The sequence below is a fragment of the Ovis canadensis genome, chromosome 24, assembly GCF_042477335.2.
Source record: "Ovis canadensis isolate MfBH-ARS-UI-01 breed Bighorn chromosome 24, ARS-UI_OviCan_v2, whole genome shotgun sequence".
Taxonomy (NCBI): Eukaryota; Metazoa; Chordata; class Mammalia; order Artiodactyla; family Bovidae; genus Ovis; species Ovis canadensis.
The window spans coordinates 52,214,904-52,232,900 of record NC_091268.1 but is presented as its reverse complement, the minus strand read 5'-3'; the positions used below and the strand labels follow the sequence as shown (position 1 = coordinate 52,232,900).

Below are 17,997 nucleotides of genomic sequence, written 5' to 3'. Positions count from 1 at the left end.
CCAGGGAGGGCTGTGGTATCTCGATCCCCGCCACCCTCGCTGCCCCACTCCCCGTGTCATCAGGCTTCCCAAATTCCAGAAGGTACTGCTTTCTCCTCTTCATCCGAATAGGATGAAGGATGACTGCTTTTCTCCAGTCTTCACCCGAAGTCCTGGGCTTTGCTTTGACCAACTCTTAGGTCACAAGTCCAGGACTAGGGTGAGAGCACTGCAGGGGGAGGAGGCCACCATCGGAGGTGGGGCTCAGTCCCACCTAGGGGTGTTCCCTGGGCATCTGCAAAGCTGGGGAGAGGCAAGTGGAATCCAAGGATGCAAGTGTCACCGCGGCATTGAAGTGCCCTTGTCCTTACGGGAGGGTGGGTAGCCGGTACAGATCACTTGAAACTTTTTTCTGACTGAAGCCATCACTTATATTTGCCACTGCTGGATGTGGTGGTGTGGAGTTGGGGGCGGGGGTCCTGCTAATAGCCCCTCAGTGTCTGCCCAGAGCCAGGAAGGAGCTAGAGTTTACCAAGCACCCTGTGTGCTCATCTCAAAATGCTCCTCACCTTTGGGCGCATTTCCTCCTCCCGGCCACCCGCAGGTTGGGATTGTGTAATGGGAGCCGGGACCGGTGAGCCCAGGACCCTGTTGAGGGGGTCAGGGACAAAGTGACCTAAGAGACACTGACCCCTGTCCTGCAACATAAAGGTAAGTGGGCCAGGTGTGGACAGGGCGTGTCAATGTTCCAGGCAGAAAGAAGAGCAAGGGTCAAAGCCGGGAGACATGTGGGTGCCCGGGACCTCCTGAGACCCCACACTTAGTGTCTGGCTGAGCGGAACGCTGGGGGAAGCGCCACCTGCCGGTCATCCCCATTGATGAGGCAGGGGGCAGGGATGGAGAGACCCCTCTGGACCACCTGGCCCAAGACCCACCACATTCAGGCGGCTGCGAGTCCGCTGTGACTTAAGGACGGGAAGCGGTCTGCGGTGGAAAGAGCGTCAGGAAGTGGGCCCTGGGAAGGGGCTGGACCAGCCGAGGGCTCCCCCGTTTTGACGTGAGGACCCCGGCAGCAGGCCGGCGGCCCGGACTGCCCGATTGCCCAACACGCCCCGCACATGCGGAGGTCTGGTCCCCGCTGGGAGGGGCCCGAGGCCGACAGAGACTTTCGCCCCTCGCCGAACCTCAGTCTCCGCGCCCGACACGCGGAGAGGAGAGCATGCCTTCCGGGCGGCCCGGGTGGGCGCGGCCCCAGGCGGGGAGGGAGGGAGGGAGGGCGGGCCCGGGGCTCCCCGCCCGCCGCCCGGCCCCGCCCCGGCCCCGCGGGGCTGAGCCCGGAGGCCCCGCCCCCCGCCCACGAGGAAGTGGCCGCGCGGCGCGGCGCCCAGAGCCGGTTCGGCGCGTCGACTGCCCAGAGTCCGCGGCCGCGGCGCCCCGAGGTGAGGGGGCGCGGGGGCGGCCCGGGATGCCGGGGTCGAGGGGAGCGCGAGGAGGGGGCGCGTGCAGGTGGGGAGGGCGTTGCGGGGGTCGCCAGGAGATGGGGGGCCGCGGGGAGCTCAGGGACGAGCAGGGGGCACTGAGGGCCCCCCTGGACGTGAGCGGGCGCGCGGGGCGCGGGGTGCTGGCGGGCGGGCGACCTCCTCCGGTCGAGGGCGCCGCAGCGCTCGCCGCACTCCGTGCCTTCGGGGCGCGCGAGCCCGCGCGTCCACCTCCGCGCCCGGCCCTCTCGGCCTCCCCTCTCTCCCGTCCCCCGAGCCCCGACTCTGCCCGGCCGTCGGTGTCCCCCGTTATTTCGAGCCGGAGGGCCCCCACGCCCAGTCACTTCCCCTCCATCCTTCAGCCTTCCGGGTTCCTCCAGCGGGGAAATGAGCTGGCGCCCCCGCCCGCCTCGCCCCTCCTCCCTCCCTCCTTCTCTCCCGGCCCCCAGCCCTCCGCCGACCCCGGGGCCAGGTCGAAGGGGTCCGATCCAGGGGGGATTGCTGGGGTCCGGGAGGCGGACCTCCTGAGCTCGCGGGCGCTGGACCGGCGCGTTCCGAGCAGCCCCTCTCTCGCCGGCGGCCCAGGGACCGCGGCCAGGACTGGGGCAGGGCCGGGACCTCGGGGCAGCGACGGTGACACAGAGGTTTGCTGGCATGAAGCAGCCTTAGCGGGCCCGGTACAGACGCGGAGCTGGAGGGCTCTCCGTTTCATCTGGGCTGTCCCGGGAACCCCCCACCCCACCCACCCCCACCCCCAGCCTGGCGGGCACTGCTACCCGGTGGTTAAGAGCACCCTGGGCTGGCAAGGTCTTCCAGACCAGAAGCTGCTAAGAGCGCCAGCGTCTTCCTTCACTGGCCACTGACCTTAGCAAGCCGCCTAACCTCCCTGGGCCTCAACTTTGCTTACCTGCAAAATGAGGAACTTTCAAGCTGGGAGGTTTACATGTGATCATGTGTGTAAGACACTTGGCAGTGTGCCAGGCACACACACGGGCTAAATGTGCACTGTTATTGCCCTTGCTTTTATTATAAGGCCTGCCTATACACTTATCACCTCTGAGATTTAGAGTCAGAACCCCACACTGTGCCGTTGTAGGAGCTGGTGACCGCGCACACTTTGGTTTTTGTCTGCATCTGTTTCTTACTCGTTAAAACAAACACTAGAAGAGTTCCGGGGCTTCTCTTAGGGCGTAAAAGAGAATGTATGTCAAAGTCCTGGGTAAATTCTGGGCATTTAAAGAAGCCAAGTAAATTAGTTAATTATGTATGTGTATATAATCCACACGTCTTAAATCAACGTGTTTGCTGTTTCTCTTTATGTTTGTAGTCATCTGCATTTTTCTATCCTGTCACCATTATAAAGAGAGTTACTATGAACATGTTTGCTTTAAAAAAAAAAAAAAAAAGGCAGTGGCTGTGTTTTTTAGCATTGAAATGAATTTATGCCACAAAAAAATGTTAACAATTTTAAAGTTCCTGTTAATGGTATTTTGTTCCTTTTGTTTCCACCTGGTTGGTTGGAATTGTATGTTACCACACTGCCCTTCAGAGAGACTTAACAAATTAGCAACAAATGAGAATTTCTCCACAGTCTTGCCAGCATCGAGTTTCATGTGTTTGGGGGTTTTGTTTGTTCTGTGTTATTTTAGCTAATGCTTTATGGTGCCTTAGGATGATTTTCACTTGTCTTGCTTGACTTGACTTTGCCTGGCTTGTAAGACCTCAGCAGTGGAGTTGGGGAGGAGGGATTGGTTGGTCTTTTGGGGTGTCTAGGGTTGTTCCACACACAACAGGAAGTTGAGTAACAGCTCAGCACGAGTGCAAAATGGCTTGCTGGCAGCTCCCTCGAGTGGCTGAGCTGGGTGGGGACTTCCCTGAGTGTCTGCAGAGCAGAGTTCCTTGCTCCAGGCAGCTCCTGCCTAGTTTAGCCTCAAATGCAGCCAAACCTCTGGATGCAGAAAAGGCCGGGCTGGCAAAGCTTCTCTGAAAGCAAGAAGGAACCTACACCCAGTGCCTCGTCCAACCCCAGCCTTTTCTGGATAGAGATGTGGGGGAAACATTGGCAGGAGCACCCAGTCAGTATCGAGAGAGTCAGAATGTGAACCCAGCGTGTAAGGAAGAGACGTGAGGTCTGAGACCCTTGGCTGAGCAGCTGGGAGCTTCACCTGGTTTGCTTTGGTTTGGAAGGGCGCTGTATTCTCCCCAAATCCTCACAGAGGACCTTTTAAATGAAAGATCTCTGAGCCTTTCGGATCATGGACCCTATCAGGAAAAAACCTTGAGCGCATACTCCCAGTAAATATTTACAAGTTGCATATATGTACCAGTGAAATAATAGGGGTGGTCTGTAAGGAATAAACTAAGATAGATGTGATTCATTCATGCAATCACAGTCAAGCAGTATTTGCTGAGCACCTACTATGTGCTGGGCACTCTTAATTGGTACTGGGGAAGCACTTATGAACAAAACGAATACCCCTGCGCCCATGGAGTGTATGTTCCCACCCCAGTATGTGGTCCTTGGCAACCCCTGCCTGGACACCCAAAGCTCCTCCAGCCATCAGGCTGCTGTCCTTTCCCTGTACCCTCAAACCCCAGCCCTGGGTGATTCCCCCATCCATTCGTCCTGAGCACCACCGTATGCCAGACATGGGGGAAGTGCTGCCTGGAGCACAGAAAGATCCTGGCTCCAGGTTGGTAGCGGGCAGCTTGGAGCCAGTGGGGTAGGAAGGGGTAGAGTAGGGGGAGTCTGTTGGGGTTTGGCCGTGCTCCCCCAGACTCACTGTTTCCAGGGTGATGGGGGCATGGAGTACTAGTCATGGGCTCCCAGTCGCAATGCCATCCCCAGGGCCCCCTCCTCTCTCTTTGTCCTCGACAAGCAAGTGGGTCCCCAGAGCTGGCTCAGAGGCAGGGTCACAGGGATAAGTGGGTAAATGTCCCCGGGGCCACGGCCTCATCCTGCCTTAGTCTCCACCAGAAGGCAGCACTGCAGCATCGCCTTGTCCACACCCTTGGGCAGAGCAGCCCCCAGGGCACTTTCCTCAGCCAGGGTGACTGGCAGGCAGTGGCATCCACCCCCAGCCCCTTGGCAGGGTGGAGATTTCCCTGGGAATGATGAAGGCACGGTTCCTATGGCTGGGTGGCCTGGTGTGAAGGCTGATCACACGGAATGATCCCCTGATCCAGGAGCCAGGAGGCTGGGACCCAAGGCTACAGTGGCTGGAGAAGCCACACCCCTCCCTGGGCTCCCACTTCCTCAGTCGTAGCATGTCGGGGATGGGAGGCCCTGCTGGCTTCAACTGCTTTGCAGAAGTTATGAAAAAGGGGAAACACATCTGTCTTCCTCTCTCCCACTCCTTTCAACTGTACCCCCTCCCTGCTTTAAGGTGTGGGTTAGTAGACTAGGGAGTATTCCTATCTGAATTTATACTAAAGTGTGATTGGCTGATAGGCGTGCTCTGAACCTGCCTGTCCCACTGTGCTACCATACCTCCCTCTCACATTGAGAAATTTTGGGTCCCAGGAAACAAATGGCCAGGGCTCCCTGAGTCCTCTCAGCTGTGTTATTTGTCCTCTGCAGACCCAACCTCTCCATCTTCATAGCCTGAAACCCTGAAATGTCACTAGACTGTTACGAGTCTGGCCCACAGGTCTGGACACTGTCACCAAGAGCCCACAAGGGCAGAGGTACCCGGCCGCACAGCAGGACTGGGACAGAACCAGGAAGTCAGGTTCTGCTCTGGCTCAGTCTAGGGTCCAGGACCCCTGGGGCTGCAGCCATGAGGCTTCTTTCCTTCTGGGCCACCTAGGGTGAAGGGCTGGGGGATGGGCAGCCTCCCCTGGAGTCAGGGGCCAAGAAGAACCCGGCTGGGGTTTGGAAGTGGGCATCTGACCTTAATATCCCCCCAACGCCATCCCTTGACCTAAGGGAAAGGGGGCCAGATAAGCACAGCTTAGTGGACAGGCCTGGTGCACCCACCCTGCATCTTGGCATCTGTGGTGTAGACATGGATGACCCCCTGCCCGCCCAGCCTGGATGCAGCGGAAGCACTAGGGGAACCCCGTCTGGCCTGCTGACCTAGGCCTGTGGCTCCCAGGCGCCACTTCCGGGGCCTTTGCTTTACACAAAAGAGGCCTTATAAGGAGACAGAGGCTGGGGAGGCAGCCGCCCTGGGAGCTGCGTGCTGTGTGTGTGTGTACAAGGCTGAGCATGCATGTGTGTGTGGGAGCAGTCACGCGTGTGCAAGGCTGACCAGGCACGAATGTGTGTGGCCTCAAGCCTGGCTGAGTGTCCACTTTCTTTCTTAGCAAAGGCTGCCCGAGGACCCACTGGGTCTGGGGCTGAGGGACCAGGCGGGCCCTGCCCAGTCCTGTCTGTGCACCTGTGCGTGCCCGGCCGCTGCTGCCCCGGGAAATTTGCAGGACTTCCTGCTATACATTAAAGTGGGATTTGTGGTCGCTGAGCACCAGAGTCCCCAGCAGCACAGTGGGTGACACCGCAGCTTGATGGGCCCCAGCTCAGCGCTGTTCCTCCCTCAGGGGTCTTGGCTGAGACCCCCGCTGAGGGCAGAGAGAGACCCCAGGGTTCCAGCAGCACCCCGGCAGCCAGGGACATCAGGGCTCAGGCCTGGGCTGAGAAGTGGCCTTCCCAGGGCCACAAATCTCCCAGTCAGATGGGGGAGGTGGCTGAAGGCCTGGGGACACCCAGACATGGTGGGGTGGCGGTGCTGCAGGTCTGGTTAGGTGGCCCCCAGACCACCGCCTCCACAGCCGTCATCTGGGGCTCAAGTTGAGAATACAGGAGGGCTTAGAGCTGGTGATGCAGAGCGCTCAGGAAATGTTGCTTGGCCTTTTCTTTTTAACATTTAAAAAAATAACTTACTCAGGCTGGCCGCTAATGGCAGTAAAAAACTGTGTTCATCAAATATTTATCGAGCACTTAAACTATGTGCCAGGCATTTAGGCGCCGGGGGTAGCAATGTGAACAAGATGCTCAGAAGTATATGTCTCCATCAAGCGAGTTACATTCCAGCAGGGGGAAAAGACACAGCAGAATAAAGGAGGACAATGTAACCTGTGCTCAGTAGGGTTATCTGAGGGGAAAACAAGGGACTTGAGAGTCCCTTGGACTGCAAGGAGATCCAACCAGTCCATCCTCAAGGGAATCAGTCCTGAATATTCATTGGAAGGGCTGATGCTGAAGCTGAAACTCCAATACTTTGGCCACCTGCTGTGAAGAACTGACTCGTTCGAAAAGACCCTGATGCTGGGAAAGATTGACAGCGAGAGGATAAGGGGACAGCAGAGGATGAGATGGTTGGATGGCATCTCTGATGCGATGGACATGAGTGTGAGTAGACTCAGGAAGGCCTGGCGTGCTGCAGTCCATGGGGTTGCAAAGAGTCGGACATGACGGAGCAACTGAACTGAACCGAACTGGGAGAGTCTGGGGCTGGGGTGGGTGGCAGCCTGGATCAGAAAGCAGCCTTGAACGCAGAATTGAATGCCAATGGGGAGGGCGGGAGCTGTGTAGGCATCTGGGGTAAGAGCTTTGAAGGCTGAGGGAACAGCTGATGCGAAGGCCTGAGGTGCGTGTGCCCAGGATCAGCCCCTGCCGGGAGGCCCACCCTACATGGGTGAAGCATGCCGAGGGCCAGCACATCAATTCTAGACCAAGAGCTGCCGTTTCATGCCTACTATGTGCACGCCTACTATGTGCCAGGCGCGATGTGTTATCTTATTTCACCCTCTTAAATCTCTGGGGAAGCGGGGGAGGGCAGGATTCCTATATCCATTTTGCAGATGTGGAAACAGGTTCAGAGAGGGCGAGTGACGTGCTGGGGTCACACAACTGGCAAGCAGTGTGGCTAGGCTCTACCCTGGGCTCCCTGTGACTCTGGGAGGCTGAGGCGGGGAGAGAACGGGTTCAAGAATGTCCACTTTGGGTCTTTCCAGAGGAGTAGGAGTTTGCTGGACAGAACAGGAAGGGGGGCGTTTGGCAGCATGGAGAGGGTTAGCACGTGGAACTGGCCTCCCAGGACCATCAGGCTTGACCTTCCCTGCAGAGGGAAAAGAGCACGGGTGAAGGCCAGCAGGCCTGGCACGCTCCTGGAGGGGGACGGTGCTCCACCCACGGGGAAACTGAGGCACAGGTGATGACACCTTCCCCTGAGGCCAGAAGGGGTGCTGACCTGTGTTCCCTCCCTGTCTTGGGCACAGGAGCCAAGCAGCCATGGCCTATCACAGCTTCCTGGTGGAACCCATCAGCTGCCACGCCTGGAACAAGGACCGCACCCGTGAGTCCTCGCGGCTCCCTGTGCCAGCTGCACCCGTGCTTCACCCCCGACCCTGAGATCCTGGGTGTCGGGAGAGAAGGGATCCCAAGCAGGATAGCCAGACGAGCAGGCCTTGAGGGTCGGAGGCCAGAGGGCAGCCCCGCTTGTGCTGGGCACTACTATGGGCGCCGGGCAGGTGACCTGTCCTCTGCTAGTGAGGGCCTGGGGGTGGGAAGTGTAGCCTGCAGGGAAATGAGCTCCGGGGGAACAAGCAGGGTAAGGGGAAACGATGGAGCCGGGGGCTGGCTTCCAAAGGGTGGCCTGTGAGGCCTTTCAGGGGAGGTGACATTTGCACGGAGACCCGAAGGAAGTGAAGAAAGTCAGCGTGCAAGTGCAAAGGCCAGGGCGGGTGCAGCAACCCCAAGGTCGCAGAGCCTGGGGTCATCAGAAACAGCCCAGAAACTGTGGCTGGAGCCTGGTATCCCCAGGGGGCAGAGCTAGGGGGCGGGGGGAGGCAGGGAGAGCTCGCAAGACTGCCTTAGGGATGTTGGGGGTGGTGGACACAGGTGAGGAGTGGCCAAGCCCTGAGGAGGTGTCCCAAGGAGGGGTGGTGGGTCCAGTGAGACCCGAGGCAGAGGAGAGGCCAGTAACGAAGGACAAGGTACTTCCCAGGTGGCCCGTGAAGGGGAGCCTGAGCGCGTCCGCCCGTCTCTCCCGCAGAAATCGCCATCTGCCCCAACAATCATGAGGTGCACATCTACGAGAAGAGCGGGAACAAGTGGGTCCAGGTGCACGAACTCAAGGAGCACAATGGACAGGTGACAGGTGGGTTGGGCTTCTGGGATCACCCTCCTGAGCGAGGGCAGGGCAGAGCCAGGCCATCCACCTACTCACGGTGTTAGGTAGGAGAGTTTGGGTTGCAAGCATTGATAACAGAACCCTGATTCAGACTGGCTGAAGTTATAAAGCAGTTACATGGATGGGTTCATGTTACTGAAAAACACAGATGTTGGAAGGCTTCAGGAAAGGCTTGATCTAGCACGTCAGCATTACCAGGGATCCATTTCTATTTTTGTCTCTTGGCTTGGCCTTCCGATGTGTTTGCTGATAGCTGAGAGAGCTGTAACACCCCCAGTGAACTCTAGCAGCACCCCCTGATTCAATCCTGATTGTGACCTCGAAGCCCCTCCTCTGTGGACACTGTCGAGCCACCTCTGCTTGGATGGCTTCAGCCTAGTCCTTCCTCCCACCCCACAGGCATTGACTGGGCCCCGGAGAGTAACCGCATCGTGACCTGCGGCACAGACCGCAACGCCTACGTGTGGACGCTGAAGGGCCGCACGTGGAAGCCCACGCTTGTCATCCTGCGCATCAACCGCGCCGCTCGCTGTGTGCGCTGGGCCCCCAAGGAGAACAAGTTCGCTGTGGGCAGTGGCTCCCGTGTCATCTCCATTTGCTATTTTGAGCAGGAAAATGACTGGTGGGTGCCCGGGTGGGGTCAGCGTGGGTTTGGAGGGACCTGGGGCTGCACACCAACAGGTGGTGGGACAGGAGGGTCCCAGAAAGCCACTGGACGGGGAGTCAGGACCCCTGTTCACAGGACCCGAGAAGGGTGTCCTTTCCAGCCCTTGGCAGTGAGGCGAGGGGCTCCCTGCACAGCGCCTGGCCTCCCCTGGCCCCCTCTAGTAATAAGGACACAAGCCACACCAGGGCCGCTTCTGCGGGCATCACACTAAGCCCTACACACGGACGCAGTGACCCCCGCAGCCCCCTGGACTGGGCGTCTGCTGCCATCCCTGGTGGCGGTGGTGGTTTAGTCGCTCAGTCGTGTCCCACTCTTGCAACCCCGTGGACTGTAGCCCGCCAGGCTCCTCTATCCATGGGATTCTCCAGGCAAGAATACTGGAGTGGGTTGCCATTTCCTTCTCCAGGGGATCTTCCCAACCCAGGAATTGAACCCGGGTCTCCCGCACTGCAGGCAGATTCTTTACCGACTGAGCTATGAGGGAAGCCCCGCTGCCATCCCCACTTTACAGCAAAGGCCCCGAGGCAAATCACCTGCCCACGGCACCAGCCGTCATGCACCAGGGCCCACTCACAAGCTCCAGCCACGTCACAACCTTCTCTCCGGGGTCACTGAGGGCAGAGGACGGGCAGGAGCTCGGACTGGGGTCCGAGAGACTTGGGTTCAGGTCCCACCCTGACCAGTGAGCAGCCTCGTGACTTCTCCTTAACCCAGCGGCCCCAGGGTAGTTGCGAGGTTGAAAGGAGACCAGAGGTGGCGCTCCTATCCAGGGAGGGACCCAGCTGGCCCGGGCCCTTCCCTCCTGGGACCTCTGCGGTCTGCAGGGCCCAGGGGGAGCCTGGAGCCCGAGGCGCTGAGGTCTGAGGGTGCTCGCCTGTCTGTCCCTCTCTCCCCCGACACCTGTGTGACCGCCGCCGTGTCCAGGTGGGTGTGCAAGCACATCAAGAAGCCCATCCGCTCCACCGTCCTCAGCCTGGACTGGCACCCCAACAACGTGCTCCTGGCCGCCGGCTCCTGCGACTTCAAATGCCGGTGAGGGCCGGGGCCCTGCCGTCAACACAGGATTCATTGGGGGTCGGAGGGTGGGGAGAGCCCTGTCCCGAGAGCCCCGCCTTCCAGACCAGCTCTGCTGCCAGCGGGGTGACCTGGGGCCTCAGTCCAGCTACTGTGAGGTTTTGCTCTTTGAAGGATTGTTCCTGGGTCCTCTGTCCGGCCGGTGGGGAGTCTTAGAAGGACATACACCTTTGCCACTTAATGTCAGCAGGATCTCTTTTCCAGGCCCTCCTGTCCTCATTAGAACCTCCCACTCCTTCAGCTTCCTGATTTTCATCTGAGGGGAAAAGAGTGGGTGTTTTTATTCACACTGAAATATAAATGACTGAGGCTGGGACAGTCTCTACCTCGTCATCTTAAGACCTGGAACACAGAGACTCCAACTGCCTCTGGCTGTTTCTTACTTTGGGCCCAGCACCCCTGAGTCTCCCAAGGCCTCTGGCTCCCAGCTCCAGGCAAGATGGCCTGCATTTCTGAATCGCCCCTGGGCAGTGAGGCTACAGCAGGCACCAGAGGCCCCGGCATAGAGCGGATACGGTCCTGAGAGCTCCCAGGACTTGGAGCTGGGAGACCTCCTGGCCCTGCTCCATTACACAAGTGGGCACTGAGGCCCAGACTTCTCCAAGCATGAAGACTCGGGTCGTGAAAAGCCAACCCTGGTACCCGCAAACTCAGCTAGGTGCTCTGGCCTCAGCAGGCCAGTTTGGCAGAGCGGGTGGGGGCTGGGGTCCCTTCTCGGGTCCCTCCCAGATCCCATCCATCCCCTTTTCTGCCTCTCCCGGCAGGATCTTCTCAGCCTACATCAAGGAGGTGGAGGAGCGGCCAGCACCCACCCCGTGGGGCTCCAAGATGCCGTTCGGAGAGCTGATGTTCGAGTCCAGCACTAGCTGTGGCTGGGTGCACGGCGTCTGCTTCTCAGACAGCGGCAGCCGTGTGGCCTGGGTCAGCCACGACAGCACCGTATGCCTGGCCGATGCTGACAAGAAGATGGCGTGAGTGTGGGTCACTCGAGTGGGGTTGTGCCCCAGCACCAAGAACCAGGAGCCGGCGTGGCTGACATTGTGCTCTCTCTCTCAGCGTCACTACTCTGGCCTCTGAAACGCTGCCGCTACTGGCCGTCACCTTCATCACGGAGAACAGTCTGGTGGCGGCGGTAAGGAGGGGGTCCGGGAGAGGGGCTGGTGACAGCAGGTCTCCCAGTGGCCCTAAGATGCCCAGGCAGCCCTCGATTTGTCCCCGCTCACGCCTCTCCTGCCTCCCTCCCTCCCACTCGTCCATCTCTACTCGGAATAGGTGGGGTTACACTGGGGTAACGACAGCAACAATCCCCAGTGGCACCAGCTGCAGTGGCCTAACACGGGAAAGTGTTTGTTTCTTGCTCACTTTGTTCGGTCTGGGTACTGGGAGGGGGGCTGTCTCCCATCTGGAGACAGGGGACGTGGGGAGCTATGCCCTGGGCCAGACCTTCCTGTTTTTACATTTTATTGGCCGATGGAAATAACAGGGCCACACTGCACTCAAAGAGTGGGTGCTTGTGGTGGCCGGAGGCGGGTGGGGGTCCTACCGTGTGCCCAGAAAGGTGCCACTCTTCCTCCGTCCCTCCCGCCCAGCTCTGTCAAGTCTCTCTTCAGGCCTCAGCAAACTTACTGGGGTCCCAGGGGGATCAGGCCCACTTTGCCTAGGGAAGGGTCCAGCTGTGTCTCCCCCAGAGCACATGTGACTGTCTGGATGGGATGGGGCCGCTGGCCTCCCAGGGGAGTCCCAGACCAGCTTTCTCAACCAGATGCTGGCCTTGTGGGCAGAGGGGGCCACTCCTAGGTGCTCAGCCGCAACATCTGGCCCCTGTTACTATACCCGGGGTCCCTGAGCGGGCATCGGCTGCCTGGCACTACACCCACGCCCTGCCTCCGGCACCCCCCGGATTGGTGGCCAGGGGTGCCTTGGCCTTGCACCTCCCCCGGGGCCTGGGGTTCCCTAGAGAAAAGTGGGGGCAATGCGCCTGCGCTGGCCAGCGCTCCAGTGGCACCCCGTCCTGCCCCTCGCCGCAGGGCCACGACTGCTTCCCGGTGCTCTTCACCTACGACAGCGCCGCGGGGAAGCTGAGCTTCGGTGGGCGGCTGGACGTGCCCAAGCAGAGCTCGCAGCGCGGCCTCACGGCCCGCGAGCGCTTCCAGAACCTCGATAAGAAGGCGAGCTCGGAAGGCAGCGCGGCGGCGGGCGCCGGCCTGGACTCGCTGCACAAGAACAGCGTCAGGTGCGGGCGGGGCCCGGGGGCGGGGCCACTTAGGAAGGCGGGTCCGTCTCTTCCGGCGGCGGGACTAGGATCAGGCGGTGGGCGAGCGGGCAGCCTCGCTCTGCAGCCCTGGGACGTTGTGGGACCGCCGCAGGGCCGGGTGTGTGGGTCTGGCGGGTGGCCGGGCAGCGACCCACGGCCTCCTAGCGGGCGGGGCCTGAGCTGCAGCGGCTCTGGGGCTAGAACCTGGCGGGGAGGCGCGGAATGAAGAGTGTGGCAGCGGTCTCCTCGAGGAGCTAGGGTGGGATCGGAGCAAGAGACCCTGAATCCTGCCAGCCGTGGGTGTCCGCCCCGTAGCAGATGAGCGAGCACGGCCAGGCCTTGGCCCTTGTCTGTTAAGCCCTCCTGTGGCCGCCAGGTCCCGTGTCTTCAGACCAGACCGTTTTGCCGACCTTCCAAGGCTCTCTGGAACTAGCCCTGCCTCCTCCCAGCCCCACCTTTGGCTGCTTCTCCCCATCACACCGTGTTGTCACTGACTCCCTGGGTGCACGTCCCCTGCCCACGCCGCCCTGTGTCCCTTGCAGACAGGCTGCTGCTTGCCTCTAGAGCAGACTTGGGAGCCCTGTCCTCTGTGATCCTTCCCAGCTGGGCACACACACCTCACCGGAGCGGGCTCCCCCAGCAGTCAGGGGGCTCCTGGAGGGCAGGGTGGGATCTGTAAAGCCCTCCTCCTCTTTGCAGCCAGATCTCGGTGCTCAGTGGGGGAAAGGCCAAGTGCTCGCAGTTTTGCACCACCGGCATGGATGGCGGCATGAGCATCTGGGACGTGAAGGTGAGGCCTGACCTCCACCCCTGCCTCCCCCCAGGTCCCCAGGGCGGGGCCCCTACCCCCACCTTCTCCCTGGCAGCCACCCTGGACACTCCAGCCCTTCATCCCTGCAGAAGGGCCCCTCAGTGGAGTGAGGACCCCTTGGCACCCTCTGCAGTACCTTCCTTCAGGGCCAGGATTCAAACCCAGGTCACCTGACCCCAAAGGCCAGGTTCTGTGTCCGGCGCCAGGTCCCTGCAGGTGGTGGTGGGATGTCTGCAGGACAGCTGAGAACCAGCCTGTCTGTCCTGCTTGTCTCCTCCCAGAGCCTGGAGTCTGCCCTGAAGGACCTCAAGATCATGTGACCTGCGAGGAGTGTGCTGCCCTCGGCCCAGCTGCTGAAGCGGGTCGGGGAGGCTGAGGGCCGCTTTGCTGAGTTTCTGGGGTACTGGGTGGGGTCCCCACCGGGGCTGCTCCCACAGGAGGGGAGGGACGGGGAGGGACGGGAGGCTGCTTCTTGGCTCTGGAAGGAACGATTGCTTTTTTCTTGAAGAAATGCTTTAATTGTAAAAATTGTTCTCAAAGCGCTCTGGTGGTCATGAACTGCTTCAGAACGTGGAGGTAATAAAAACACAACTGTAGACACGCTGGCCTGTGTGTCTGAAGGAGGGGTCAGTCTGGGCAAGGTACTGGTAGCTTCCTGCCATTTGCCGGCACAGCTGATCCTCACACAGAGGCGGCTCCCCCGTGGTTGCTTCCCGCAGTCCAGCCTGGGAGCTGCCAGGACCCGCCGTCTCCTGTCACTCACTGAGCAGCCAGATGCCAAGACTGGTGACTGTACACTCTGGGCTGGTTCAGGGCTTTGAAGGAAATTACTGCTTCTCTATTTGATGTTTGCGGTTAGTTTCTCTAATAACTGCTCATTTTTTTAGGATAATCCCCCTCCCCTTCCTATTTTACTGGGTTTTTTTAATCACATGGGTTTTAGTCTACCTAGGTAATGCGTTACATCAGTAGATCTAAGTGAACTAGGCTCACATTTACAGGAAAAATGGTATCTAAAGGTGGCTTCTCTCCCGCTCTTCTGGGGCCTCTCTGTTCTCAGATAACCTCCAGAGTTGGAGGAGACCCACTGATTCTTTTTTAAATCAGGAAATAAAACTTCTAAGTCCCCAAGAGACAGTTCAGGCTATATGGTTCCCCATGTGCCTGTGCAATCAGCTGCATCTGACTCTCTGACCCCATGGACGGTAACCCTGTCCATGGATGGCTCCTCTGTCCGTGGGATATTTCAGGCAAGAGGACTGGAGGGGGCTGCTATTTCCTTCTCCAGAGGCCCTTCCCCACCCAGCGATCAGACCTGCATCCTTGGCATCTCCCACCTTGGCAACCAGGTTCTTTACCACTGTGCCACCTGGGAAGCCCTCCAGCTCCCCATTATTCTTGAGCAAACCTGTGCCTGGCACGTGTTCACCTCTCAGGAGGTTGCTGTTTGGGAAGCGGCGTCCCTTCCAGAGGGCTGGCTGCATATGTGGCAGAGTCTTCAGGAGCCCACGTGACTGAGCCAAGCCTGGGTTTCCCGACCGCCACCCACCGCGAACAAGGTAATAACAGGTAAGGGCCAAGCAGTAGTGCTGGGTGTTGGGTCCCTTCCTCCCACAACTGAAATCCTGGGGCTGGCACCACCAGGGGGCACCAGGAGGACAGGACTCAACGCTGCACGCAGGCCCCTGGCCCCTCTGGCTTAAGGTCCCTGCGTGGTTAAAGGAGAAGAGACGGGTGGTTCCTGTATACTGCGGTCCTTCTTCCTGGCTCAGATGCCCGGGGTCCAGTCCCTGTACCCAGGACTGGTGGCACCGGAACCCTGTGGGGTGGGTCTGAGAGGGACACAGGGTCCTGCTGGGTGCAAACAGCTCAGGCATGGGGGCCCCCAAGAGTGACCACAGAACCAGTATTACGATAATGTCAAGTTTAATTTGCCAAATATACAAGTTGGATTTGTGGAGCGTGTTGTGCCTGGGTGCTGCACAGTAAACAGGTTTCTCGAAGTGATCCGTGGGCAAGGTTACGAACGGGCCGGGGCCTGGCCAGAGTAGGGGGCAGGGAGTGGGGTGGGAAGGGCAGGGAAGCGTCCATCAGAGGGGACTGGCCAGGATGAGCCGTGACCCTCAGGGACCCATGGGCACGGGCTGCCAGCTCCTCTTGAGTGAGCACCCAGGGAACACAGACCAGGGGGTGGGCAGACAGGCCATTGCAAACTTGTCAGCAGCTACTGTGGCCCCAACCACCCCCTGCCTCTCAATCTACCAGACAAATGGAAGCTCCTCTTAACCTACCTCCCAAGTGCCCCCCAACAAGGGTTCTGAATTCTAAAAACAGCCAAAACATTTGAATGGTTACATATGAAATGCTGTCCTGCATCTTTCTGTCTCAAAGATAGCAGCTGCCCCTCCCCCAGCCCCCCACCCACCATCCCCCCAAACGATTTCCGTGCCAAGATGAAGAGGAGGTCCCAGGCCGTGGGGGGCTCCTCGCCACGAGGGGCTGCTGCAGCGGCGCCGGGGCACAGGGCGGGTGAGACGCAGCAGAGGTCCTGGCAGCACGGCCCAGTTCCCTGGTCTCTCCTCACACAGGTTCTACTTGTTCAGGGAGAGAGACTGCATTCGTTTTCCTGACAAGGTCGCATCATCTTTTGCTGAGAAGCAGGAAGAGAGAGAGTCACATGAAACCACCCCTCCATACACACAGCCCTGCACACCCCAGAATCAGCGAAATGTAGGTCCAGGAGGCCTCAGACAACAGTCTGCGCAACTGGCTCAGCTGGCAGATGTGGAAGAGACCCAAGAAGGGCCCTGCCTGATGCCCTCCCATGGAAGCCACCAGACCCACGTGTCCAGACATTCTTGCTGAGTTTGGGTGGCTACCCCCCTCCACAAAGGCCCACCAACACGCAATCTCCTGGGCAAGCAGAAACTCTTCTTCGCCCGCTCCCAGGAGAACTCTGTAATTCTGACCTCTCCCTGTGACTTCTGAAGTCTGAAATAGCAACATTCAAGCAGTTACACATGAAGCCCTTTCCTGCTTGGGGTTTGTGAAACAAGCTCCTGGTGGGCAGCTGAGATCACCTGGTATCTCCAACGTGGTGATGATGCCCTGGGGTGTCTCTAGGCCTCTAGAATGCAGGACAGCAAGATGCCCAACACTCATGGCTCCCCCACAGATGGAGAAAGGAATGCACAAGGCCAGAAGGTCCTGAGACAAACGCTCCTTTAAACCAGACCAATTCCTCACAGCCAACCTGGCCTGGAAGAACCCTACCACCTTCGACCCAACTGGAAGGCAGGCATGGGGAAGAGGGACACCTGGGCCAGATTTCATCTGGGAAGCCCTGCCCACTACACCCTCCCAAGCCCCTCAGACATGCAGTGGTGATGCCAAGCAGGTCTCCTGGCTATACAAGGCACCAGAGACTTAGTGGAACCTTCTAGCCTCGAAAGCAGGTGCATTCTGAGGCCTCCCTCAAATGCTGTGGACATTGCTCTGCTGAGATCCAATTCTCCTGCTGCTGTACCCTTCCAGAATCCTGGGAGGTGGTAGGCAGGAACGCCCACCTCCATCTGACAGTGAGAAAAATACACACACACAGAGCCTCCCGAGCAACACACGCACACAGCCTCCTGAGCAATCTGGCCCAAACCCACCTCACAGCGAGACATCGAAGTACAGGGCTTCACTCTGTCCAGAGCCAGGGTCAGGCTGCCACACCAGTGGCTCAGACTTACCTTTCCTCTCTTCTTCTTTCTTCCTGGCAGCCTCTTCCCGCTGTTTTCGGATGATCGCCAGCCGGGCAAGGTCGGCCTTGGCTTGCTCTGTCTTTCCCGCTAAATGCATCTTCATGTAACGCTCTTTCGCTTTCTGCTTCTCAATTTCTTCTCTGTTTACATAAAGAGGTGTCACAGGGGACATCTTCCCCACCAGTCAGCTGAGCTGGAGGCGGGAGCCAGAATCAAGGCCAAACACTGGGGCTGGGGCCAAGTGCCCCCTCCCTGACGGACACTCACAAGCAAGTTAGTAAAGGCCGTCTGTCACTCTGCTACCTTGGGGGGGGGGGGTGGTCCTCAGTGGTGAGAAGGCAGTTGGAGGGGGAGGGTCTTGAGCAGCCTTCAGTCACACCCCAAGCTGATGGGCCTTCCCCGTGGGGTTTACAGAGACCCTACTCAGCTCTCATGGGGTCAGCACAGCAAGGTGGATTTAAATCAAAGAGCACAATCAGGAGAGAAATCAGGGTGGCTTTTCCTAGCAGCCCACAACCTCCTGTGAGGCCCTAGATATCACCAGGTAGGCAGGAAAACAGAGACGAGCCGTGTGCAGAGCACTTTAGTCCTCAGGTGCGAGCCTCACACCGCCCACAGGGAGCTCTCTGAAGCCTCATTTTCACCTGAGACGAGAGAGGACTGGGCAACTGGTGGGTCTCCCCACACTGCCCATCAGCACAGGCCCCCAACCCCAAAGCCATGACGTCAGGGACGGACGCAGGTCAGGAGGGTCCGATCAGGCTGGATAAGGGAGGTGACCTGGAGCAGAGTGTCCTGAGGAAGGGGCTGTAGCATGACTGTCCACATCCCCAGGGATTACCTCAAGTGTAA

The 17,997-nt window shown here is 59.2% G+C and overlaps 2 protein-coding genes and 1 long non-coding RNA gene across 3 annotated transcripts in view; 2 read left to right on the top strand and 1 right to left on the bottom strand.

The window, feature by feature from the left end:
* Positions 1-1,232: 1,232 nt before the first annotated feature.
* On the top strand, positions 1,233-13,992 carry ARPC1B (actin related protein 2/3 complex subunit 1B). The gene is made up of 10 exons (XM_069571236.1): positions 1,233-1,418; positions 7,677-7,753; positions 8,453-8,557; positions 8,990-9,212; positions 10,182-10,289; positions 11,096-11,302; positions 11,388-11,463; positions 12,359-12,564; positions 13,285-13,375; positions 13,678-13,992. The coding sequence occupies exons 2-10, from the start codon at positions 7,690-7,692 to the stop codon at positions 13,714-13,716; spliced, it is 1,119 nt and encodes a 372-aa protein (XP_069427337.1). The 5' UTR covers positions 1,233-1,418; positions 7,677-7,689; the 3' UTR covers positions 13,717-13,992.
* Positions 13,993-14,477: 485 nt separating this feature from the next.
* The window catches only part of LOC138429572 (uncharacterized), a 6,340-nt gene continuing 2,820 nt past the window's right edge, over positions 14,478-17,997 (top strand). The window contains exon 1 of the long non-coding RNA XR_011252841.1: positions 14,478-14,965. This is a non-coding gene — a long non-coding RNA (uncharacterized lncRNA). The remainder of the gene's footprint in view (positions 14,966-17,997) is intronic.
* Positions 15,306-17,997, bottom strand: part of PDAP1 (PDGFA associated protein 1) — a 9,857-nt gene continuing 7,165 nt past the window's right edge. The window contains exons 5-6 of the mRNA XM_069571243.1: positions 17,134-17,285; positions 15,306-16,046 (exon numbers count right to left, since the gene is read on the bottom strand). Of these exons, the coding sequence (XP_069427344.1) occupies positions 15,988-16,046; positions 17,134-17,285 (211 nt within the window). The 3' untranslated portion in view covers positions 15,306-15,987. The remainder of the gene's footprint in view (positions 16,047-17,133; positions 17,286-17,997) is intronic.